Raw genomic sequence first — 27744 nt, 5'->3', positions numbered from 1 at the left:
TCGTCTTTTTGTTTTTTCCTTCGGTTCTCCAGTCTGTTTTAACATTGTAAACTGCATTGAGTTTCTTCCTTTTTGCAAGTGTGTATCTGCTATGTTATGTTGTTTGGTGGAGATGTCCACATTTAGACCTAGTTGGTGTATTCTTAAGTTCCACGCTCCATCTCTCATGATCAGTAAATGTGGGAAAGCCAGCTCATAGCCTTTAGTATTTGTAGTTCTTTAACCGGAAATACATGGAATCAGGGCAATAAAAAGCAATTATTGTGGAAATGATGCCTACCTCCACCCCCAGCCTTAAATTAACTTTAATACAAATGATTCCAGACAGCTATTCCATAACCTACAGACTATATAGCCAATGAGCAAACTCAAAAGTCCTCTTTGTGCCCTGCAGGTTTATTTTTTGTACCTGTGCCCTTCTTGCTAGATAGAAAATTAGCCTAAGATCAAAGACTCCGCATGCCGTGTTTCTGTGTAACAGTGAGTGGCAAGTTCAAATCATGTATTTTGGGGATTTCTAGAGAAGTCTAATATGTATTTTCAAAACTTGATTTAAAAGTTAATATTTGAAACTTAAAATCTGCAAAATACAGCATATATATACGCTTGAGGTTTTGTTTTAGTTTACTCATTTATTGTTAGGTCTTTGGGTTAACTGTTGTCTTTTATTGTAATAAAGCTTGTCCTCTTTGTAAACTAGTCTTACAAACCAGTTAAAATTTTGTTTGCTCTAATCCATTTAGCAGGTGCAGTACTTTATGATAGATTTGTTGTGAAAAATTTTAAACCTTAGAAGGCTATCCTGGTGCTTTTTAGGCTTGTGCCTTGGCAGTAATATGCAGGTCCTAGTTACACTGCAGACCTGTTTCATCTAGAACAACCTCAAACCTTGATATCTGAAAGAGCTCAGTTTGCCTACGCTGGATAACATTTTGTCAGAAGACTGCTGGCTGGGCAGACCAGATTTGGATGTATTAGCTAGTCAGCCTAATAACCCTGTACAGACTGTATTGATTTTCTAGGAGAGAGTTTATGAACTAAATAAACTTGGGGTTGGTGTCTTAATAAACTGCTTCTCTCAGTCTGTCACATTTAGTTACGGAGCTGTGCAGTTTAGGGGGAAAAAAGGCTAATTCTGTTACAGATTGTTCACAGCAGGGTCTCCAAATTAGCCCTTTGTTTTGTAATGCCACCTTGCTTGGGCTCGCTTTGAGCACATTTCTCAGTTTTGCCCTAATGAGTTGCAACACTGATAATGTGGCTGATGATCTTTCATTGATTTCACTATCACTTGCTTGTCTGGTAATTGATCCGTTGCTGAGCCTCTAGTTAATTATATCGGCTTTGACATGGCCCGGTCCATGGGGAATTTCAAGTCTTGCAGAATAACAGTTTTAATAAAAGAGTCTATTACTGCAGGTGCTTGCTGCTGCATGCCAGTTGATTTTTGTATTGTGTGTGTGCGTGCATGCGTGTGTGTGTGTGTGTGTGTGTGTGTGTGTGTGGTTTGGGGGGGGGGATGATACCTGGGAAAGAAGAGGACTATAGGACTGAAAGAAATAAGAGGTGGGGGCTGGAAGAAGAGGAAGAGGGAGTGAAGGAGAGAGGAAGGAAGGAGGGGGAGTGAGAGGGGGAGAGCCGGAGAGCAAGAGGCAGATGAGAGAGAACACGCAGGCAAAGCGATACAACAGAGCCTGAGAGGAGCGAGGAGGAAGCTTGCTATTGACAGTGTCCTTAAGCCTCCCACAAATAACAGCCATTAGTGGGAAGGTCAGGAGCTGAGCAGGCAGCTTGACTGAGGCACTGAGTGCCACTTCAGAAATCAAGAGGCTAGCAAATTTTAGAGGGAGTTTAAGTGGGTAATAGCTAGCTGTAAAGGTACAGTCACTGTTGACAATTGACTCATAGGGGCTTTTCCTGCCCTCCCCCCTCAAGAATATTTTTATTGACCACAGGTGGACTTCATATATTTTAAGGCAACAATTCTTTGGGTTCTTGTTTGTTTCTTCTCAGATATTGAATTTGCTGCTTTTGAGACTTTTTTGTGCTTAATGGTGGTGAACCGGAGGGAAGTTTAACAGAAAAGCTTTCAGGAGATGTCGGTTCTAGAGGGGAAGGCACATTTGTGTCAACATAGTGTACGTTTTCTCATCTTTTCTCATTGTCCACTAATGACACAGAGCTGCCATTGAAGCTCTTTTCTGTTTCTTTTGTTGTTTCAGAGAGTAAGGTTTATTGTTATTCTTGAGTTAAGAAGGAGCAAGGAGAGTGGTACATTTGTCCTCGATATTTGTAGGTGGTTGAAGATTAATGTTCCTTACATTTTAAGTTTAGGAAGGATGGCTTTTTCCTGCTGACTACTTTTATGAGATGACATGAATTTAGCTTTCCATTTTGAAGTTACTGTTTATGTACTGTGCATTTTCTTCAGTTCTGCTTTTCCATAAATAATATAGATAAACACTATCTAATAAATAGATGTTTTAAAACTGGTTTAATTAAAAATACAACATGCTACTCAGGTTATATTTCATCAAGCATGCATTGCAGAATTTTCTATAGAGATCTTGAATGAAAAACGGAATTTTTATATTCATTACTTTTTCCCTGAAATAGGACAGGCTTTTTTCTTCATCTTTTTCTTTTTTATGATTTGAAAGGATATTGTAGATGCTTCATCCAGGAACTTTAACAAAGGCTTTTTTTGTTTGTGAGCTTTAAGAAAACCTACCTTTTTTTCCTTGCCATTCTATTTCTTATTAACATCCAATTTAGTAATTAATGACCAGAGGAACTGGATATTAAATAGTATGTATTTATTTTGCAAATGTTTACTGTACATCTTCTATGTTCGAAAAACTGCTAGGTTTATTTATTTACTTTTCAGAGTGGAAGGTCAAGTTTCTATGTACATTATTTTCTCTGGGAGTTTATATGTGGTTATAAATAGCCCAGCATATACTATAGGACTTTTAGGAGCTAACATTTAGGCAACAACTGCGCCAACTTAACATTCTCTTACTACTGAATATTTTTCTTTATTCCAGTATAATTAGAAAAAAACAATGTTTAAGCAGAGCAGTTTGCAAACGTTAAAGTAAAGTCTGATGTCAGGTCTTGCATGTTATACCCAAAAGCACTGTTGGGAAAATCTCCCTGGGAAGGGCCTCAGCTTCTCCTCACACCGTGTGCCATCCCTGATCATGGTGCTGCTTGGAGTGTGCCTAAGTGTGTATCTGTGTGTTTGGAGAGGGGTTAGTGCAGAGTGTCATTTGGTGCCTGACAGTGGAACAGTGCAGTTGACTCTTAGCTCTGCTATCCAATGACATGCAGTGGCTGAGAGTTTGAAGCTGATGGTTGGGTCTCCAGTGCTGCCTGCACACCTGACAGGCAGCTGTTAAACCGAGCAAAGGCAAGCTCGGGGAGTCACAATCTATGCATAAATGATAGGGGTATCTGTGCAGAAGGTGCGAAAGAAGCACTGACCCCCTCCTTCCCCCAAAACTCCCCCTTCCCAAATGAAATGCACAGTTCAGCCAGCTTCTTAACTACACTACACTCCTGCTACTGGCTGCCAAGAGGCTCAAAAAATCCACCTTCACTTTTCAGTCAGAAGAGGCAGAAGTGGATGTGAGAGAAAGAGAGACACAGAGAGACAGAGAGCCAAAGAGGGCAAGAGACTTGACTTTAAGAGACTCCTGTACTGACAACTCCATGCAGTTCGGAACCAGAACGACTACGGCTGAACCAGGGTTCATGGGGACATGGCAAAACGCTGATACTAACCTCTTATTCAGAATGTCCCAACAGGTAAGTTTCTTTCTTTCTTTCTTTCTTTATTTTTTTTTTTAAACCTTGAATTGTTATGTGTACTTTTGTTTCTGCTATTTTTCTTTCTAAACGTTTTTAAAAATTTGATCAATCCGCAGTTAGGCTCTGTTTTGTCATAACTGTGGTGTTGGAATGTGCAGGGTTACTTCATGGTTTCCCTGAGGGCTCCTTAAAAGAAAAAGGGGGAAAGGATAGTGAAGTAAAAGAAAGCAAAGGCATTCGTTGCAAAGTTTCACAGTATAGCCTGGGTCATGGGAAGACTTTATTTCTTTGTTTTCTGTTTGAAATTAAAAATAAAAAAAGCCACCACCCAACAAATGTATCTTTCTATCTGTATTAATCACTTCATCAAAGTGTCTGCTGTCTTGGAGTAGGTTCTCCAACCAAACAGCCATAAAATGTAGGGGCCCCTCTGCACAGCTAGACCGACTCCATGGGCTGGAAGCAGCTCGACTCGACCTGCGGAGAGGAGGCTGTGCAGGAATCGCTGCCAGCGCCTGGGGTCGAGGAGGAGGCGGCGGTGTGCGTGGCGGGCCGTGCCGGCCGGTCCCAGTTCCCCTGCACCGGCCGCGGCCGCGCTCCCGCCCGTCCACCTCCACGCTCGCCCCTGCGCTCCCGCCGGCGCCAGCGCCGGCTCGGCTCCCGCACACTCGCCCGTCCGCCCGCCCGCCCGCCCGCTGGCCAGCGCACTCACACTCGGGCGCAGCCGCGGCGTCCTCCCCAGAGCCGCTGCTCGGTCCGGGCCGCGCTGCCGGCGGCTGGGTGTGCTGGCTCTGCCCGGAAAGCCGACGTGTTAGTGTGAGGCCGGCGGCAACTGATAATTAATCACCAGAGTCGGCGGCTCGTACCATGCGCTTGGTGATACGCGCCCTGCACACCCGGCTCTTCTTGCACAATTGCTGGCTCTGCGGCTCCGAGGGGGAGCGAGGGTGAGAGGAAGCGAAGGGAAACAACCCAGAAACTTTCATCTTGGACTGTGCTCAAGCGAGGGAGGGAAGTTCCCTGGTGCCTCCCTCCTAGACACGTCTTGCTTTTCAAAAGCCTACACCAAACCCACACAAAGCAAGAGTTAGCATGATAGTGTCATCCACACAGCACGAAACTACTGCTGGAAAATGCACTTGGATTTTAAGTAGATGGCAGTTAAGAAATTGGTAATGTTCCACTCATTAAAAAATATATATATATTGTAGTTGCTTTCTTTTTCTAAAACCTGTTTTGCTTGCAAGAGTTCATGAGGACTAAATATTGAGTTAATTAGATTTTTTAAAGCATTGGTAATGAAGGAAAGAAAACAATTTGGTAGGCTATAAACTACTAGAAGTTTAGAGGTACATCTGCAAAAGCCAGTGCTCGGAGCCAGGGTTTTGTAGGATTTAGCTAGCGAACAGTTTTATCATGCCTTTCTAGATAGGATAAATGCATTTGAATAAGGTGTATTTTGACATATCCTGTAGAGGGACCCTGATTACTGCTGATACAGTAAGCTGGGATTTAAATGCAATCAACATAAACCCAATAAGCAACTCTTTATGAGCCATTTCCCATTCTTGCAAGTTAAAAAGTTCATTTCCTCCCAGAGATACTCCTTTTCCTTGTAGAGTGCCTTGAGAGGTATGTTTCTGAGGCACATCCCTGCCTGGGTGGCTCTCTCCGTAGTTGAAACAAGAGTATGTTTTCACTGACTTTAGGAACAAGCAACTTGTGCCGCACTTTAAAAATTAGATGTTACGTTTAGGGTTTTCCTTGAGGTAGGGGAGGTAAAGTGTGTGTGTGTGTGTGTGTGTGTGTGTGTGTGTGTGTGTGTGTGGTGTGAAGGGAAGATTGGCTTAGATCTCTCTCTAGCTAGAAAAGAGTTAATAAAACCAGATAGAGATAATGATCAATTGATAAATGGCTATTGAACCACATAGATGGTGTTAGATTGCTTCTTTGGCACTAACCCATTTCCAAGTAGATTTGAATCTAAGAAGACTTTAAGTCCTGGAAAACATTTTAGCTAAAAAACAAATAAAAGTAAATTATACAAATGATTGATCAGAATTAGGAAAATAATTTGAAATCACTGAGAGAAAGAAACTTGTACAGCTAAGCTATTATGATGTCTTTGATCCAGTTACTTTGTGGATAAATACACATCTATTTTGTTTCTACCTGTGTACATGTATATGTGTCTGAGCCTCAGTTGACTATATGAAAAGAGTAGAAATATAGGGAGGTAATTTATGCATAATGGAAGCTATATAAAACTATGTAATATACCATTTACTAAACAGAGTAGTAAAATAAAAGGAGAAAAATCAGTTTTAAAAAGTGTGATTTAACTATATATATATGTGTGTGTGTATATATGCATTTTTATTTTTTGATTTTATCGTAGTTAGTGACTCCCCTCCCCCTCTTTTTTTTTCTGTCATGGTTACTAAATATTTACCCTCCTGTTCATTTTTGGAAAGCATGTAAAGAGTATATGAGTTTACATCTTCGTTTTTTCCTTCAGGATAAAAACATTTGAGTTTGAGTAAATATTATGTGAACTTAAATTCAAACTGTGTAAATCTAAAAAATATATGTGCTTTACATGTTTAATATGTTTATTTTCTGTACCTGTAGTTCGTCAGCAATGCTGATTCAGTGTGTGTGCGTGTGTGTGCACACGCGTGCTTGTGCACGCAGCAAAGACACTTTTCTTGAAATGTTATTTCTTGAAGTTAACAGTTTCAAGGAATACTAGTTTCAATATACACATTAAGCCCCCTTTTGTTTTACTAAGGTAAAAGTTGTCCAGTGTAATCAGGTATGCAGAATTCTGAATAAAGAGGTTTTTGTATATTATGATTATTTTAATTTCTAAGAAAAAATTGACTTAACTCATGAAATGAATAGAATTGACTGGATATACTTTTTTTTATTTCGCAGTTTTCTGTAGCGATATAAAAACTATAAGATTCACCTGATAATTTCTTTAAACATTAGAAAAGACTGAGTGGCAGGTTTCAAAACTGAGCTACAGAGAATTAACTACCAATATTATTTAACTAGAGCAAAACTTGTAGTGGGAAATATCTCATGAATACTGAGATTCAATAATCTAGATTTGTGTCTTCTACAGTAAATTAGGAAGTAGGGCTATAAAACTCTTTGTCTTTTGTATGAGCAGAGTTGTATCTGATTATATGTAAATCTGTCAGTCTGTCCAGTACTAACAAAAAGACATCACAAACTGAAGCCAGTTTAGATTTGGTAGAATTAAGTATGTTTCCCTTAAGTTCAAGATATGATCATTTTACCACATTTTCCTGTCTTTCTACGTCTTTCCCATGTTTAAGCATGATTTTTTTTAAAAAGGATAATTTTTTTTCCATACAAATATTTGATAACCTTAAAGGGCATGACTCTTGGACTTTCGTAAAGGAAGTTCTTTTTTGAGTTACTTTGATCAGTGACAGGTCGAGAATGACCAGAAACCCTTTGCTCATCTTCTATGTTAATCTCCTAGAGTCTAGAATGTTATTTTGCTCATTTTAACCTCATTAAGTTTTGTTAAAAGCAGAACTAAGGCCTGCTTTTAGAAGTTGTTTTTTTAAATCAGGTTTTAAAAGGTGATTTTTCTATTTCTATAAATATTTTGCGCATTTGAGAGACTATCAAATAAAATTCTTTGTAGCTACTTCAAGGAATGCAATAGTCTAATATATTTTGAAATCTTCCCAGACATGAAACCGTAACAGGTAAATGGCTCCAGCCCATGTTTTACACATTATTAGAGACATTCACCTTTTATTATTGGTGAGGTGTATTTAACCTGTTTCAAATAAAATGTAGATCCCTTAATAAGGTCTCTTTTCAGACACAAGTGAAATACTAAGTTAGAATTATAAATGACTCTGTGCATCATTATGTAGTAATTTAGGATTCACCCAATGATGTAACAAAATTAACAACATAATTTCATTGTGAAACTGTGTCTTATTAAAGAACAACTGTCTGACATTCTCTTAGAGTTGCTTTATTTAACTTCATGCAAATATTATTAGTAGTGACATTTTTCTATTGTGCATTAGATTCTCTCATTAGCATGATGTGTTAGTTATCACCAGAGAAATCATTTCTTAGGTAGGTGAGGGGCAAACCAAGAAAGCTAAAAATTAAATCAACGATTTACATTAATACTAGAGCGTCTGCTCACCAGAGATATGACAGAGTAAAGCAAACTTTCTTTCTAATATAAAATCTAGCACATTTCAGAGAAATGATAAATAAAATATATTGTAGGAAATATATAATAACATTGCTGGAATCCATTTAAAAGCATGTTTGATATGAATTTTTCTCCCAGTAGTCTTTTAGTTCTTTCTATTCATATAGGCAAACACAGTTTCAGTTTGTTGAATCTGTATTTTAAAGTGGAAATGGTGGTTTTGTCTGACTTCCTACCTCCCCTCACCAAATAATTTAAATGTTTATTCACCAACAGTTTAAAAGGCACACGTACAGTTTTTCTTATAAGTCAGATGCCTAATTGTATATCGTGGTTTGATTCTTCTTTATTGTTTGTGCGGTACATTTTTATTCTAAACTCTGTCCCACTCATGTAGACATCCCTTTTAACATAGGATGTATATTCTTATTTAATCAGAGCCCTGAGTAAAGCAGTTGATAGTTAATGGTCTTTGACAATGACTTTCATTGCCAGGCATCATCCATCCCTAGGTTTCTGCACTTTTCCCTCCCTTTTTACTCCCCTTCTTATAGTTGGTGTGTTTTGGTAATCGTGTCTTAAATTGACCAAACTTATGGTCTTGATAGGAAAATGTTTATATTAGGAAGCATGTAATTTCAGCCTGTTGAATTACCAGGCTGCTACCTCCAATTTAGTTCCCTTCTCTAATTGGAGTGATAATATGTTTCATTTTGAAGTTTTAACTACAGACATATATTCAAATATAATCCTTAACATCCACTCTGATAGTGTGACACTAAAATACGAATATTTGCATAATTGTGAAAATACATATTGTAGCATAGACAGGTGCTTGTGTGTTGGCCTGTACTTTAAGTCTGTGTATAACCTGCAGACTTCACATAACAGATATTGTCTAATTTGTAATACAGCGGAAAGGTAATAGGGTCCTATACATGGTATTTATGTATGTGTTAATGAAAATAAAGCATGCACAAAATATTCTCAGATGTGTCTGGCCTATGTGAAAAACCTGTGCACAGATTTCAAGATTATTTTCAACACAGTACACTAAGTGAATTTGAACATAGTAGGTGATCATTTTGAAATTGTTTTTCCCTTATTTCTGTCAACTGCAAACTGGTACTCTGTGTAATTGTTAAGTCTTGTGCTTAAGGTGAGTCGAGTAAGCACAGTTGAAAAATAAATCCCTGAAGGTGCAGATACCTTATCTATAATTTTAGGTATTTTTTATAATTATATTTATGAGTGTATCTTAACATTCAGTGATAAATCCAATTATTCATGCATGGCTTTATGGAAATGTGATTAATGTAGTGACAGTACAGATTTGGGCTACCACAGCAGCACATCCTCCCTCTCCTGTGTCAGGGTTAAGAGCCGCGGCAAATCCTCCCTAACTAATTAGATGCTGAGTAAGGCATCTCTGAGAAGTTGGGGCAAAAGTGAATGGGTCACAGCCAAAGCAGGATTGCAAGGACTCCAGTGATAGTGAAAGCATTCAAGTTTGCCAGGTCGTTGTGACACAGGGAGCTGATTCTGAAGGAACAGACTGTTACAGATAGTGAGCTGGTGTCATCTATTTCGATGAAAAACAAAAATTCTAGTGCTTCTGCCTTCCCACCTTATATGCATTACACATACTTAAAGAAAGTTACATTGGGCATCCACTTATAACAATCTACAAGGGTTTTGAGAGGATTTTCCTTGTGAACATGAATAGCTAATGGCTCTGTACAGCCGAAGAGGTATTTTCTCAACTTGGACTCTTGATTAGAATATATGTATCAAAAGGAATTCAAGAAGAAACTAGAGTTTGCTTTAACTTGAATCCTACTGTTTTAATCTGTATAAGAATTAACTCCCCCCCCCCCAGAATATTGTCAGGGAACTTTGTGGTCATAGGGAGAACAGAGTGAATCGTGGGATGACTTTTTCAGTGAGAAATTTTGTCTGGGGCTCCCTGCTTGTTACTGTCCAAAGAACATAGAGTATAATGGTTCCAAGATTTTCTTTCACATGAGATTTGGAGCCTGGTTTGTTATGTGCATAGAATGAATTCTTCACCATGTGAAAATCCTCTCGTACCTTTGTATGTTTTTGCTGTTACATACCTACCCTTCTCTAGGCCTTGGTCAGAAGATTGTTTGGGGATTGTAGGAAATGATTGATCTCACCTCTGTCTGCCAAAGCTGATGCCATTTTTATTTCCCGAAAAGCAGCTGGCTTCCACATTTTGCTTGGTGATCTTCATCTAATGAAGGACAGGGAAAAGAGGGAGAAAGGGAGTCAAAGACCCTTTCAAGGAACTTTGACATCTATTTTTGAGCGTTAGAGAAATAAAGGAAAAGAGGCATAATTCAGGAATAACAGCCTTTATATCCTGACATAAAAGCAAAACATTGTGTAAAAGAGGGGACTTTTTCTTGTAAGGTAAACTAATAAATGGGCAAGAAGAATAAATTGAAAAAACACTCTGAGCAGCTCAAGCTCTAAGAAAGTTTTAGGCTGTGCAAGATGACATCCCAAAAATGATGCCTAGGACTGTGACACCACAGTGTCTGCATCTCACTGAGCATGATCTATCTCTCTCTCTCTCCCCCCAGGTTTAAAAAAGAAAGTTTAGAGAATAGGAAAAATAAAAGTGGTGATTCTTTCTTTAATTTCTGCATTCCCCGTAAGAAGCCTAGTAAGTTTCATGGTGGAACATTCAGACCCTAAGGTGAAAAAATTTATGACTGGAGTTCCTTTGGATGAGGGCAGTGTGCAGTGTCATTCTATTCAAACACTCTTTGTAGCATTTCATGCCCCAGAGTCAGAGATGAAGAGAAGGGAGGAAGTTCTGTATCATTTCTTCATTCAGAGTCTTCCTTAATGGAAATGCTTGTGGAACAACAACGTATTACTCAAACTGGCTAGCTTAGAAATCAGATTCTCAGCTTATTAATCATCATTCCAATTAAAAAAAAGAATTGATCCTTTAACAATGAAATAATATCCTTTTGTTTTTCTTTAATTAAGCCCATCAGTTTTTCATTTCTCCCTGTTAGGAAAATGAAAATAATCTTGAACAGTAGGAAGTTACTCATTGAAACACTGATTCTCTTGAGCATATCTGACATCTTATTTACTCAGTATTTTTGGACTGCAGTGTTATTTTGCTACTGTCTGTAGGGTTTGTGTGTTGTTGAGGGGGAAGGGTTGATTTAAGTCTCATTTTTGTTTGGTTGGCAGCAATTTACTTAATGACCTAAATACATGGTTAGTCTGCTCTTTTTTCCTATTTCCGTTTCCCATAGACCTAGTTTCTTTCTCACTTCATTCTTTCCTTTCACTTCATCTCTCCTTTCATGAATTTCTCCTTACTTTCACTGGCAATTTTTGCCCTAATAGAAGAATTGAAATGCACCTTAAATGTAACAGAAACTGAATATGACCTTTTTGCCAATATATCATTCCGGCAGAGGTATGGTAAAAGAGGTGGCATCCTCAGATGTGGTCCTCAGTGTGTGAGTGCTGACAGGAAGACTGTCCCGAGTTTTGCTACGTAAGGGTTCTGTAAGTAAGGGCGTGATAAAAACGTGTAACCAGGGGCCCAGGCTTATCGTTCAGAGGCGCTGAAAGGCAGCTCAGTTTGATCCTTTCCCTGTGTAAGAAAGTACTTAGCTGAAGAGATTTTGCTTTTCTATTTTTTCTTCTTTTTTTAAAAAAAGTAGTTCTTGGATTTATCATTTTGTACAGTTAGACTTCTGTCTGTACAAGAGCAGGAAGAAGACACAAAAGGTTTTCCTTCAGTAGGTGGAAGGTATGGCTCTTTGAGACAAACTGCAGTTAGTAAGAGTTAACTGGAACTTTTAAAAAAGGAATTAAAATGATGGCAGTGCTAATACTAATGGATGACATTATGAAATTGAAAACATGCAGTATACATAACACAATGAGGATTCACTACTGTTTTGTTTTTAATAAATTTTAACTCATTGTCTTACATGGCAGAGAGATTGTTAAAATTGACAAGATTAAAAATATTATTCTGTATGGGAAAGACATAGCTTCTAGTTTTATACCTGCTGTGCTTTTGTGTGACTGTCATGAATTTTTCAACTTTATTAAGGTGTTTTTAAGTGGCTATTTGTTCTCTAGACAGTTCTTCAGGACTCCTATTTGATGATCGGAGAACCTGAACCGGAGGTTTGAAAAGAAAAATTTTAGGATAATGAATATTTTACATGCCAAAAATAATTACTTTCAGCCGGCTTAACATAATAACAAAACCAGTATTAAAATGAGAGTCTCCATTAGCAGGATTTTAATATTTTCTTTTTCTTCTTTTAAATTTAAGCAAGAAAGATTCCATTGACTTAAATCATTAGGATGGCTGTTTGGGGCACCTACTCAGGCATAGGTAAAGAAAGCTGCCCACTCCTGTGCTCTATGCTAGTGCTAGAGGGTAGTGGACATGACTGGGAGGCCACTTGTAAGATACGGGAAAAAATTATACACCGAGCATAATCCTGAAAGTACCCCTTGAGTGAGAATGCCTGCAAACATTTCCTTTGTTGACCTTGTGTCAAAACCTAACTCAAGTCAGCTAGGTTGTCTGCAGCTTTATTTAATATTGCTTTTCTTCTGTTCTTTTTTAGTTATAAAGTTAGAGTACCAGAAAGAACCCAAATCAAAGCCCTGCTCTAACACTTACTATATTGCTATGGAACATAGTAAAAATTCATATTGTTACATGACCATGTATTCATATGTGTTGCATAGATATGCAGCAAGTGTGCACCTGTCCATTGGTTGGTGGTGGGAATTAAGTGGTTTATTTCTAGGTTTGTTGAGGATTTGTTAATGGCTGCCTCAAATGCAGTGAGTGTGTGCATGGCTCCCCCTCTTAGAAAGAATTTCCCATTTAGGAATCTCATTGTAATGATTCCTTACACTCTATAACATTTCTGTTCCTTGAGCATAGCTTTTTTTTTTTAACGTTTATTTATTTTTGAGACAGAGAGAGAGCATGAATGGGGGGGGGGGTGCAGAGAGAGAGGGAGACACAGAATCCGAAGCAGGCTCCAGGCTCTGAGCCATCAGCCCAGAGCCCGACGCGGAGCTCGAACTCCCGGACCGCAAGATCCTTGAAGTCGGACGCTTAACCGACTGAGCCACCAAGGCGCCCTGAGCATAGCTTTTTAGTGAAGCTCCATGTCATTCATTGGGAAATAGCTTGATTGATTGTTATTTTGCAAATTGGTATTTTCAACCAGTGACAAACTATAGTTCTCATACAAGTTAAAACTAAGCTGGGATAGAGATACCAAGGTGAGAGCCTTTAATTCCAACTTCAAATATGTCCTCATTTTCTTTCCTAGACATTTTTTTTTTGTTCTCTTGAGCAACTTTGGAAAGTAATTATTGGGCTGAATAAATCTTAAAATATGTTACCAATCCTATTATCTACTAAATAGAGCTCATTGTGGGAAAGAATTTTTCCAGTTTTACTATATTTTTGACATTTATCATAAATTAAGCAGGAAAGGGTAGAGTTACAAGTCCAACATCTGGGAGAGCTTGTTTCAGTAGCCAGCCTGGAAGCCCAAACCCTGGCTTCATACAGGTGAGACATGTTATGGGAATAAAGGCCTTATGCATTTAATGAACCCCGCCTGCCTGTCAGCTTGGTTTTTCATGCACCATTGTTGTTCAAATAAGAAAAAGAGAGTGTTCACAGCCTGTGGTGAGATTAGAGTAATGAAAATGAAGTGTTAATCTGTTGATAGCAAGTACATCTCATATCCTGCATCCTAGGCCACATTCATGCGTGCATAATATATTCCAGGTTTTCTCATGACCAGAGAAGCTTGGATGTTCATTATATTAAAAACACCCTTTTGGTAAAAGTGAGAAGTTGGTTATTTTAACTTGTGCAAATAGTTATTTTTAATAATTTCTTTAAAAACCCACCAGTCAAACCTGCCTTCCGAGTGTTCTGATAAAACCACTGTTATTTAGATGACAGTGTCCTTATACTTTTGGTCTCTTTTAAAAATTTTTTTTGTTTTGTTTTAACAAATGCAGAATGCTGATGAGAGCCTCAACATAAAAGCCTATTTAGAGATATCCTTTTCTGAAATTCAGTGATTAATAGAAAGAAGGGAGGGGTTAAGTGAGGACAGTACCTTAATCCCCATAGAACATGGTTTAAATAACATTAAACATTCATTATCACATATTTTATTTTTCATCTTAAAACAAGTGCAAACAAAAATAACAAAATCAGGAGTCTTCTAGAACTACTTTATGTATTTACAGCTGCCATGATGTGATCCTGAGGAGACCAGTTTAAAGCTTTGGTCATCACTGGTGAGAATTAACTGTGTTTTTTCATAAAATTTCTTTTCTAAAATGTTATAGTTGATCAATCAACATGAATGTAATAAATTATATTTTACCTAGAATTTTTGTTTTAGTTTTTTGCCATTTTTTGATATGTTTTAGATTTTCTTATGATTTTATTAAGTAGGCTCTTTGCCCAATGTGGGGCTTGAACTCATGACCCTGAGATTGAGAGTCATATGCTCTAATCCACTGAGCCAGCCAGGTGCCCCTATTTTTGTCATTTTGCAATTGAGAGGTCTTAATTTTTTCTAAAACTGACATGTTTAATGAAGAAACGGTAAGTTTAGTCTTAGATCATACCAAGATGTTTCAAAGAAAATAATGTGAACATTTATATGCATGCTGTCCCATAGGATCATCTCTTTAAGAAGTACCTTAAGAGATGGTTTCAAAAGAAGTACAAAAGGGGTGGGGAGCGCTATATTAATAATTGAGTTCCAGGTGTCTGCTGCTAATTACTAAAATTTCAAACATGATATTAAGGAAAAATACTTTCCATAAGGAATATATCATATTGTTGTTCAGGTATGAGGCTTAAGACTATACTTATGGAGCTCATACTTATGGTATTTTCTCTTTTCCAATTTCAACTGGGAGTTGAGGAACGCAGTATGATCATTACAGTTTTGTGAACTGTTTAACTAAAGTTGTTCAAGTTGTTAAAAATCAAGAGAATTTGGGGATTAAGGTCTGATTGTGAAGTAAATTTGGCATATATTCAAAAGTTACTTTTTTAAGGTGAAAATGGAAGAAAAATGCTTCTCTCTTAGGGAGGAAACAAGTAACCAAAAAATAATCTTTCAAGAATGTGGACCAATGATAACACATCATTTCAAAACACTATACTAAAATTGATTTAAATTTTACTTTTTAATAAGTTGTAATATGACCTGTCATAGCCTATTTAGTACATTACTGTACAGTACATCATAGATAGCCTGTTAATATAGTTGGATGAAGTGAAAAGGTACTTTCTTCCCTTTACTAAAATAGGGTACTTTAATTTGTAAAGTCCAGTTATAAGTAGAAGTACAGTGTTGCTGTGGTTGACTGGAAATAGTGAAATAGAAAAGATTTTCTCCTTGTACTTCATTTTAGTCAAGAAAAAGAGCAAATAGAAATGCAGGGTGCCTTTGTCATAAACATCTGCTTTTAGGTAGTAATCATTTTTAAAGAAATATGCCATGATTGTGAGGGTCATTTGAACCTGCAATAATGTCTGTTTAAATATATAAATACATATTGTGACATACATGTGGTGCCTGTAAAGATGTGTATTTGCTATAATATTTATGCATCCTAAATGTTGACTTTTAAAATTTACCTTGAAGATATATTCTATTTTCATATTAGGGTTAGTTTTCACTTAAGTGCATGATCATTCTAGAAAGGAAGTACAGAAGCGTTAACATGGGAAGGAACAAAATGGATGTGTAGATCTGGGCAGTGGTTTGACATGAACATCTTTTCTGGGCTGGGACACTGGTTGAAAACCAGTGTAAGTCTTTGTCAAACTATTCACTAAGATGAGATCATCAATTCTGGATTTACTTTTTAAAGCATTTTAATTATGAAAATGACTTTGCATTTATGTTTTATTGAACAACTATATTTTGAAATTCTGCATTGTTTAAGCCCATGAAATGTGTATTTTTAAATCTCTGTTCCTAGATACCCTTTTCTTTTTCTTCCAAAAACTCTACAAACTGTCTTTGGAGTAGTGTGACATTTTAAAGATCAGGAGTTGCCTAAAAGGGTGTGTGGAGGTAAGGTAAATTAAACCAGTGGGGTGAGTCTGATGGGGTCTGTGGTGGACCAGAAAGCTCTTCAGCTCTAGCCAATTGTTACCAGGTGGGAATGCAGGCCTGGTGTTGTGAGATGATCCAACAACAACAACGACTACCTCCCTGCCCCCCCTCCTTCTTAAATGAGAAGCCAGAAATCAAGATTTTTATGTGAAATCTCCTGATTTTTAAATCTTGGCAACCCTTTCAAATATTTTTTAAAGTGTGTGGTCCAAGCAAAACTCATCTGCAGGCTATATTCAGCCTACCGGTTGCCAGATAGAAACCTCTGTTTTAGATAATATTTTAATGGATGAAGATAATAGTTTCATTGCATGTGATCATTCATCTTGGGAATTCCCCGCTGGGATGAACCAAATTCTTCATTTTTTTTCTTCACAGTTGAAAAAAAGGTTTAGTAAATATGTTTCTGGTGCTGATAGTTTTGATGTATAGCTTTTCTCTTTATGACCCACATAAAAACAAAAACATGTGAGCAAAACAAAAAAAAATGGTCAAAGGATTTTAATAAAGGTAGAAAAGGTAAGAATTTTAGAATTAAAGAGAAAGAAAGGGAGATTTCTAAACTCTGAAAAGAATCCCATGATTTGTGTCAGTCATTGATGTAGATGAAAAGCTGAATTCCACTATAAAAAGCTTTTCATTTCACCTTTAAGCAGTGATTCTTGGCCCTGAATCTTTGTGGGGTTGCTGTAATTTACCAGGCAATTGATTATGATGTCATGAGGAGGAGATGGACCACAAGGGGAAAACTTCCCCATACTAATTTGGGCAACACCAATATTTTATACAGGCTTCAAGAAAACATCATTTATGTTGTATAAGATGAAGTTTTCAGTGTCTAAATTTTTTGAAGGGGCTCTTTAAAAGATATAATCTATTCATAATTGAAATTCTCCAGGCAAATCAGATATCAACATTTTCAGGAGAACAGGTAATTAATTGGTTTGAAATTCAAATTGGAGGTCATCCTGTTATTGATTTTCGTGGGAACAGGAAACAAGAACATCTTGTTAAAATGATCTGCAAGTGGGGCCTAGGTGTGCCTAGGTTCTGTCTAGGGCCTTGTTGAACAGCATCACTGGACAGTATCAGACACCAATCAGAAGGGAGTCATTCCTGATGTAAACATAATAAGCTGTTGGTTTGCTTCCAAAACTGCAGAGAAGAGCTGAACTGTAGAAAAGACCAGAGATTAACAGTTTGTTTTATAATAAGTCAGGTATTTCAAATCAAGTGACTGGTGCAGCTTGTTACGAAGCATCTGTAAGTGTGTCGGAATGACGTTAGTATGCCATGTTCAAGTTCAGCATTAACACAGCTGTGACTTACCACTTTCAGAAACCTTTCAACTGGGAATTTGATAAAATATCTTTAATACAAGGGGAGGGGAGCACTGAAGTAAAGAGTGCGGTGAAGAATAAAGGATAATATACTCTTTTAGATGCTCTTAATTTTTATAAAATAACCTTTGTGCTTTCTGTTTGATAGTTGTATCATTCCATATAGGAATCTATTTTAAAGCAATTGTTTCTCTCTGCTGTGTTTATACTTTTTGAAAATGGTATAATGTGAAGGTAACATGAACTAAGTGGGTGGCAAACATTATGCCTTTCTAAACTGAAATATTTTAATTTTAGCTGTGCTAAACAAGTTGGAAACTTAATGCAGCTTCTTGTGGTTCAAAGTAAAATCCCTAAAAAAAAAAAAAAAAAAAGAGCAAGCCTTCCATTCTAAATACCCTGAAGCTGTTAATTCAGTTATTTCCAGGTTGACATAGTTTTGTGTAGGCATGACAGTGGCACCAACTATCTACATTAAGCCTTAACATTCCACAGAACCATTTCAAGTTTATTATGAGCTTCAAAGACTGCTCGTCCCTAAGAGAATATCAAGTTCAAGCATGTCACTTTGCCATAGTCACAGTTAACTTTCTTAAATCAAAAAGTACCTTTCTTGAATCAAAAAGTCTGATTTTCAACAGGTGATCCTTGAATTAATTTCTCAGTTCACTACAGACTCATTTTTCTGACCCTCTCTTGCTGCCCTCTTGAATCTTGTCCATCCATCCTGGTAGCAATGGTTGGAAACTACCCCACAATAAAGCAGGGCTTATCACACACAGTGTGTTTAAAGTTCTGAGATGATGTCAGTATTCTTTTTCAGCTTTATTTCAGGAGTTTGTCATTGATCCCATTTTACCAATTCACAGTAGGATTTTCATTGCAGTATTTAAACATGTAGCTGAGGAGGAAAAAGATGCTGATGTTTTCCTCACAGCTGGGAATTTTACACCATGGAAGGCTAGTGCTCCAGGAAAGGATATGGGCTGTTCAGCCTGATCCTCATGGTACACTGCTTCTCAGGGAAAGGAATTCCCCATTTCCTGAATGTGAAATGCCTACCTTTTTGGAGGTTCCTGGTCTTTGGCTCCTAACTCACTTAATAAACCATCCCTGTCTATACCTTGCATCTCAGAGATGGAACTTGACGGACTAGTCAGCATTGCAAAGGTCACCCTAAATCTATTGGCAGAATACACTGCCCTTTGTTGCTCAGTGATGATAATGCTACTGTAGCAGTTAACTGGGTGCATTAGATTGAGCTACTTTTCCAGAATACCAAATTACCTATTTATTTCATTTAAACACCTGATAGAATGCCCATTCACAAGCTGTCTCAAGTGTGTTTTCAAAAGGGATCTTAACCATACTTGAAATACCAGTGCTTTGGCCACAGGAGGGATAACGTGCAGAGTGTGTACCCGTTGTATGTTTTGCTTCAGTAAAAGTACTTCTAAATTATACTTATTTTGTAGTTTTCTTATTGCCCAAAGTGAAAACTTTTCCAACAAATTTGAAAGTCCAAGGTATTCCAAAAAGATCCCTTATGTTATTTTGTCTTTTGTTAGTATGTCAATACTTAAAATTATGTTATGAACTGACTTTTTTATTAACAAAAAAAATAAAGCTTCATTTCCTTTCATGTTGTTTTCCATAAATACAAAATGTGGAAATAACTTTAAACATACTGCAAAAGTGGGTTTCACCATATTTTTATGTATGTAAATTTACTTCTTAATTTACTTAAGTACAAAATTATATTCAGAATCGTAGAGGAATGATTGATAAATGATCACACTACTTATTTGATAGCAGGGGAACTATACTTGAAATAGTTTGCATTTTGCATTCCATTGATTTTTTTTTTTGTGGCACCAGTATATTCTTGATATAATTTCTAGTACATAGGTAACATCTTTGCCTCATTTCTCGTTTAAATAAAAATGAGTAAAGATCCAAGATGCGGGGGCGCCTGGGTGGCGCAGTCGGTTAAGCATCCGACTTCAGCCAGGTCACGATCTCGCGGTCCGTGAGTTCGAGCCCCGCATCAGGCTCTGGGCTGATGGCTCGGAGCCTGGAGCCTGTTTCCGATTCTGTGTCTCCCTCTCTCTCTGCCCCTCCCCCGTTCATGCTCTGTCTCTCTCTGTCCCAAAAATAAATAAAAAACGTTGAAAAAAAAATTAAAAAAAAAAAAAAAAGATCCAAGATGCTAAGGTGCTAGCGACTTTCACTAATTATTTTCACTTATGCATGTACTTTGGACTAACTGCTTTCCCAGATGATTTGCCACATACTCATCCCTCCCCTCAGCCCTCCTCCAGTTATGTTTGGTCCCAATCAGATTGGCCAAGCAGTGTAGGCATTTAGAATTAATTCCCTCTTTGGTTTCAAAACAGTAAGTGAAGACTCAGAAATCCCTTTAATTTACCTTTTAGTATCTGAATACAGCAGAATCTGTCCTGCCTTCCTTTCATGCATCTGTTCAGTTGTTTATTGAGTTAGGTAAGCACATCTAAGGCAGAATATATTTCCTCTGTCCAAAATAATAGAATGAAATCAGTGTTCAATTAATTCAATTTAGGTAACTAAATGATTTAAAATAGGATGGTTAGTCGTAAGTTCAGACTCTGACCGGTATCTGGAAACAAAGTATAGTGACAGTTTTGTGTTGTAGGCCCTTTATGACTTTGGTGAAAGGACTTTCTTTTAGAGGTATGTTTATCTTAGAATAATAATCATTTCATGCTGTTCATTTTTTTTTCTAGTTGACCCATTCTCCAGACCTTTAAAAAAACTTTTTTAAGTGGATGTAAATTCCATTTTAATTAGGCCAGTGCAATCTAATACTGCAACTAGCCAGGAATGGAAGAAACATGCTGGAAGTTAATACAACCCAAATCAACCATAGCCAGATAATTCCCCTGTTCTTAGTAACAGCCCCCTTCCCCACCTCCACAATTAAATGACCCTGTTGTTCTGGAGTTTCAACAAGACATTTAAGGTTCATTTTAAAAAATGATCATCCTTTACAGGATTCTTTGCTCTTGCATTTCTTTCTTTCCCTTGCCACACAGCTGTCACTGGTATAGGAGAAAGATTGGGGGGAGGGGAAGAGGAGGAGGCCCTGTTCAAATCGTGTCACGTAGCACTAATTCATCTGCTCTCATTAGAGGGAGCGAGGGACAGCAGTGATGGCCAAGAGCTGCACTCCACACATGACACGCGAACAGTTTGGGGAATAGAAAATTGCTTTCTCAGGAAGCCCAGCCAATTAAGGACTTGACCATATTGAATGTCAAGTGTTAATTTAGGTTTTTCTTCATTTTCCCAGTAGTAATGCGGGTCCTGTGATGAGCAAATACATGTCAAGTAAAAGTTGATTGCATGAAGGACCCGGGTATTATATGTCACTGACAAGTCACAAATGTACTGAAGTCTTTTAACCCCTTAGGTGAGTGAGGTGGAGGAGGGGGAAGGGGAGAATGGGATTAATGGTACCAATAATGATAAGGATAGATAGTTTACACAGGGATAGCTTGGATGGGACAGACAGCAATGGTAATTCATGCAAAAACCAAGGATAGGACAAATCCTACTCTCCAGGCATAGAGACCCTTGAAATGCATACAGTATGATTCTTTCCCATTGAAAACATATTGCCTAGAATATATATTATGTCTCCTAAGATTTTATGGAAAGGAAAAGTAGTGTACTCCATGGTCTTGACCTAAGAAATTCCTTATTAATTATCTCCTCTGAAAGAAACAAAACATTCATTAAATAACTATACTATTTTGGACATTTTAACCCATTTGCTCAACGCAGCTGTAAAAAAGAGCTATTTATAATTTCAGTTTTTAATCAAATACACATTTTTAAAAAAATGGCTCTGTGTAATATGTCATACAAAAGATGCAGAACATAAGATTGAAGGAATGTTTGTTTTCTGTCATAAGTATCTCTGTTGGTGAATGTTTACCCAATAGAAACTGGTAGAAGGTCCATCATTGTCTTTCATTTCCTTTTGTGCCCAGTTGTAGACGGGAAGAGATTCCAGCTTCTGTGAGTGAGGTAACTTCGCCTTTTTTTTAAACTAAATGTTGAGCATTGCCCATCATGTATAGCATCTCATTTCCATTCATCAGCATTTATTTACATATGAATGTCTCGAAAAAGAGAATGTCTGTTTCTGTGCAATTGTGCAAGTTGCAAATAAAAATACTCCACAGTTTAAAATACTGCTGTGTGTAGTTTAAACAATCTTAAAGTGAAACTCAAAACAGTTACAGTCCAATCATTTTTGTTCTTTATATGTAGAACCACTTTCCCCTTTCGTATCTTTGAAGAAATGATCATAATTAAAACACTGTTTGGAAACTTACTCTCATCTGTTTATTCCCCAGTTTTAAGACACTTGCCTTTGTGTGTTGACAGTGCTTGCACCTTAAAAACTTAAGTCTAATAATGCTTTAATTTTGGCAGCAAAAGCACCAACAGAATCTTTTTCTCTACCTCAGGTTAGAAACACTCTAATGATGCTATCATTATATTAAAAGTGGGCTAAATTTACATTATGGGACAGTTAGGAAACAATTCCAAGAATTTCATGTTTAATAAAATAGGTTTTTCTTAAGAAAGGAACATTAGGGTAGGATGTAATATCAGTTAACGTCTCTCCTCCCTGTCTCAAAGCTAACCAGATAGAATAAGCTTAGCCCTCTCTTCCCTTCCTATTTTGATAAGCTCTATGGAACTCTGGTGGCAAGGCGAGAGTACTGTTTAATTACAGTCCAATTGTCAGCAGCTTCTCTTCCGCTGGGTGTGCTGAGAGACTTAAGTAAGTTTCCGTAAAGTAAATTCTGATGATGGCAGCTCTGGTTGCTGATTCAAGTTATTCCTTCTCTTCTGTGTCACTTTTGACGGATGGTACCTAATGCAATCAACCACAGGCCAAGAAAGCCTTTTTTTTTTTTTTTTTTTGGTTGTGTTCGTAACTGGACTAGGAATTCCCCTCCTCCCTTGATCTCTGCTTCAGATGCTTCCTCCTTCCTGCCTCCCCCCACCGCAGTACTTCAGCCCAGATAGGAAAGTGAAGAGAACTGCAGTACTACCCAGGACAGACTTTCCCTAAACCTCCTTTTCCCAGTGGTGAAGCTGAAGCTGCCTCCCTTTGCGTGCGTTTTTGATAAATTTAAGAAGTCAAATCGCTGACACAGATAGATAATCCAAGTGTATAGGGTGAAGAGTTATAAATTAACACATTATTCCCTCTTAATGTGAAATACTTGAGAATGCATTTTCTCAGTCCCCTGACATCTACCCAGTGAGGGCTCGCATTGTACTTTTCAAGTGGCATTGATTTGTTAAAGCGCTGAATTAGCATCTCTGGCCAGCTGCTTGATCCACTGTGCTGTTGTGGGGCTCCAGTTCCTCCTCTCTCCCCCAGCCATCCCCTTTTTTCCTTCAGGCTCCCTCTTCTTTTCTCTCCCTTTCCCTGCTTCTTTCCACTTCACTCCTCCCAGCTCATTCCTCCACTCTTTCTCTCACCCCCCCTTTTTTTTGTTGTTGCTTGCTTTTCTTTCAGTCGGATTTCATCCACACCATCTCCTTTTTCTTCATTCCCTCCTTGATCCACACATCTCCTTTTCTTATCTCTTGCCTCTGAGGTTTGCCTTAACTCAGGGTTAGCCTGTTAACTGCCTGGGTGTGGGGTAGTGGTAGTTGATTTAGCCAATCCAATGGCTCCAAGTGGACTCTTTTTGAAAGGAATAAATGAACTTGTGTTTGTGCTCCTTGTAATAGAAGTCAGTGAGAAAAATCTCACCTATTTTGCTTTCTAGAAATTAAAAGGTAGCTTACAAAACTTCTAAACTTGTATTTTTAAATGCCATTGCACATGGTAAGGTTTTCTTTTGGTTAAGAGGAAATGAAGATCACCAACGGTTATCACAGATTTGATCATCTCAAATGTACCCACCAAAATAAGTTAATATTTCTATAAAACTTGGATTTTTGCAACTTTTTGCATTTCAGAGAACTGATAGAGGACTTTATTTTCTAGCAAGTTCTATGCCGTTGATATTTCATATAAAATATTTTCATTGTGGTATTTGTTCCATGCTGTGGTTTCTGCATTATGATGCATCACTGTATCAGTGGAGCAGTGACTACATTATAAAATTGCTTGACAATTTGTTGAGAAATAGAATGAGATGGATTATCACTTTTTTGAGTGATGTATCTCAAAATTCCAGAGGTCTTCACAGGAAATGCATCACAATCGAGAGGATTTAACATGCCTCTTGTAATATTCACAGACCTTCACTCTTTTCTTTCTCTGAATGTTTATACTAGATACTTTGGGATCACTGTATTGGTTAATTTGATACCATCAAAAAAGTGTATCTGTCTGGATTTAAAGAGAAATTATCCTTTATAATTTTAATCTCATATCTTGACTTAGTGCTGTCTTCAACTTTACTAGGTTTCCCAATAAAACATCGGAATTGGAATATGAATATATGTTGATGTCAGGTAACTTGAAAAAAATCATGTATTTATTGCTGTTTTAATACAGATTAAAATGAGTTTATTTCAGCACTTACATTTTGAAATGGAAACATTTAATATAGGTTTTGATAATCTTTGATAAGCTTCTCTGTTGGGTTGATCTCCCACCCTCCGTCCCCCAAGTCAAATATAATTCCTCTTTTTTTTTGTTTTTAATCAATTGCTGTCCTCCTGTCTAGAATTAGCATGGCTTGGCTAAGGTGAAGGGATTAGAATGACTTTTCAAGGCCTGATAATGTCTGTTTAAAGGAAAGAAAAAGAAGAAAATTCTTTTAACTAGGGCTTAAGACTAATTCCAACTACTAAGGAGACAAAAATTACTCTAAAGAAGACAGTTTGGTTTTATTTTACATGTGCATGTTAACTTGCTTAGAGATGATCATTTTGTATTTTAGATTATTCTCTTCCATGAAATAAGATGTTCTTCAGTTGTTACTGAGGAGAGCACATGGCCTTACTCAAGGAGATTAAAGCTGGAACACCTTCTGCCTTTTGTAGGGATAATTCGCAGCTTACCTGGCTGTAGTTCAAGGTCAAGGGCAAGCAGGAGAGCTCTTTACAACTGCCTGGGACTATAGCAGAAAGTAGGAATAATAAAGCCAAAATAATAGGGCAAAGTTGAAAGTGAAAGTGCCCCATATGAAAATAGTTAATGATCAGAAAAGTAAAAAAAAAAAAAAAAATCTGGAAGGCATACTTTAATAGTGGAAGAGAAGTTGAGGATGAAGAAAAAGGTTTTGGGGGGCAAAATGATGGTATCTGATAACTTGCAAAATTAGTAAAGATACTGTTGTGATTGGTTGTAAAGGGCCAAATTGGCATCAGAACAGAGTTAAAAAATAATGAAAACATTTAAAAACTTTTAATACTTAAATTTTTCGTCTGATTATCATCTATTTTTCTTGGATTTGTCAATTATGCTCCCTGGAAGGCAGAAATCTCTGCACCAGTAATCAATGAACCTAGAGTTATTTTTTTTTAAATCTAATTCGTTACTTGCTTTGTGTGAAATGGTTAAGTGTGGATGTTTTAGAATTCAACACCTTTGAGTTTTTCTCTAAAATTCTCAGGAGAAATCAGAATTATTTCTGTTTTTGTATTTTGTAAATCTAAATTAAATGTCACTTAAATGCAAAAGAACTGGCGGCTTTGATAAGTAGTCCCAAAAGCAAACCATTTTGTCAGTAATCATAATCTAATTATGAATGCAAATGCAAAGTTTGTTTTTTAAAAAGTCCTGAGCAAACAAAGGAAACAGAAAAGCAGACCACTCTGGGACACAGAGAAAAAGCATCCCCACACTTAAACCTATGACTTTCAATAGTAGCAGTAATAATAAGAACTCTTGGCATCCTCCCAAGTCCTGTTGAGAGGGAGCAGCAAATGGCCTGCGCAGTGTGTGGCTCTGCAGAAGTTCCAGAGTGACACATGCATCACAAGCCGGTCACAATGCGAAGGGTCAAGGGTCATGTTCAAGAGCAGGGTGTTGCTGGATGAGGCTGAGGAAGCAGAGGTGGCCCCTCTGTGCTCACTGTGTGGGTCTGTGTACTCCTTTCCCGTCAAAGCTGGCTCAGCACGGCCAAAAAAGCGGTTCCTTGGCAGGGTTTAATGGCAGGATGATGTAGTCTGTTGTGACTAGTGCATTCCTTTCAGGTTAAACTAGGGAAATGGCATTGTGTTAAAATTCCAAGTCGCATGAATGTTTTATTGCCACAGTGCATTTAGCCCTCTAGGGGAGTGTGTGTGGCGGCGGGTGGGGGTGACTTAGAGACTCAGGAACTATCAGAAGAACACTTCCCTTGGAAAATTTTACCCACCAGCATGAAGCTGATTTGCTGTGATGGTCACTTAGAAGGGTTTCGCTTTTTCCTAAACTGTGGCTGTTTAAAGTCTTGCAGTCTGGACAATTAACAGCTGAAGAAAATATGACAAGACACACGCAAAGAGGTTGGGAGATAGAGAGGAGGAATGCGCCAGAAAGGAGCTGAGCTGCCTTCTTGTGTAAACTACCCGAGCAAGAGCCCCCTCCCCCAGCCTTGGTCCCTGTCTCCCCCCCTCCCCGTCCCCCCCCCCCTTCCCCAGGCTGTGTTTTGCTGTCTGCCTGAAGGCCAAGAGTGATCTGTTAACCTTGCACCACTGACTGGGAGGCCACTGCAGCTCATGGTACTGTATGTTACCATTACTACTCCCTCATTCCTTTCACTGGCTAGTCTGGTTTCTTTTTTTTTCTTTTTTTTTTTTATTAACCATTTCTTTGTAATAACGGTTTATATTTGTTAGAGGGATACAATTTCAGAATGCAGAAGGTCCAGTTTAAACAAAACAAACTTCAGTATGGTGCTTGTTTTTTTCCCCCTTGGTGTTTAGAAGGGGTAAACTGAACCATTCTAATTCATTTGCAGCCAGAGGTTTCCAGTGTGATTTAAAATCAGGAATTCTGGAAATAGGGCAGTTTAAAAGATGCAAGTCATCTGGGCTGTGAGTCTTGTAAAGGGACTTTGTTGTGAAACCACGTGAGCATCTTCAGGGTTTTAGGACATTTTCAGGCTTTCCAGTTGTATCAGATTTATCCACTTTGCAGATTTGCCCCCACCCCAGTCCCTCTCCAGGGGACACTCTAGCCTTCTCATTCGCTGTTCCAGTTGTTTTAGGCTTACAGTTAGCTGAGGGTGTGTATGATTTGACTTCGGTTGTAATTGTGCATGTTACATGTAACTCTCAGGATTGCTTCACGATTTATCTGACTCCAGTTAATTTACAACAGATTAAAGTGCGGATGTATGAAACAGCCTTCTGACTTTACATTGTGACTTTATAAAATATTCATGTGCCTGATTTTTTCCCAGTGAATAGGAGAAATACGGATTTTCTTGGGCTTACCTAAGTAAAGATACCATAATAGTTTGAATTTTAATTTTGAATTGCCTTTTAGTTTCTCTTTACTTTCAAACCTTAATACTTTTTTGTTTGCATGTTCTTGTGATGTGTCATTTTTCTTCCTGTTAATAATGCATATATATATACGTATATAGAGTTGTGTATGTGTGTGCCTGTATGTCCACAGACCTTCTGATCACTGTCAGATACAAGGAAAAACTTGTAGAGTTGTTAAACTAAGATAGTTTTCTCTTGATAAATAAGTTATTTTTTAAAATGTTATGTACTAGAAATTTATATATTTTTATGTATTTCTGTGAAGTGGTTTATATACTTCTGTCAGGTGATGATTTTGTCCAGATAGACCTCCAAGTTTAATCGGATTAATGCTATCTGTATAATGGTTTGTTCTTTACAAACAGATACATTCATTGTCTATGGGAGGTCTTAAACCAATAAACAGTTAACTCTATAGTAAGAATCAAGATTTATGTATGGATGCGGCACTTCAGAATTTAGATGAATTGATTAGATACTTTACGTAACATCCTAAAGAATACTCCAAACTAAGAATTCTTTCTTTTTACTCTGTTGGATGTAAGTGATGTAAGTGATGTTGGGAGTTTTCTTCTGGTGATTTTTGTTTTTAGTTGCAGATTTTATAGTGCACTTTTCAGAAGAATATTAAACTTACTTTGTGTTGGAGTTTTTTCCCTGTTAC

The 27744-nt window shown here is 37.6% G+C and overlaps 1 protein-coding gene across 4 annotated transcripts in view; it reads left to right on the top strand.

Annotated features, from left to right (window-relative positions):
* Positions 1–27744, top strand: part of BNC2 (basonuclin 2) — a 432990-nt gene that overhangs the window by 137919 nt on the left and 267327 nt on the right. For all 4 annotated transcript variants that reach the window (XM_049618060.1, XM_049618382.1, XM_049618308.1 and 1 more), the window contains exon 2: positions 3610–3810. In XM_049618060.1, coding sequence (XP_049474017.1) covers positions 3610–3810 — 201 coding nt within the window. The remainder of the gene's footprint in view (positions 1–3609; positions 3811–27744) is intronic.

Source organism: Panthera uncia, chromosome D4, assembly GCF_023721935.1.
Source record: "Panthera uncia isolate 11264 chromosome D4, Puncia_PCG_1.0, whole genome shotgun sequence".
Classification (NCBI taxonomy): Eukaryota; Metazoa; Chordata; class Mammalia; order Carnivora; family Felidae; genus Panthera; species Panthera uncia.
The sequence above is the reverse complement of the archived record's forward strand: the minus strand, read 5'-3'. Positions and strand labels throughout refer to the sequence as shown.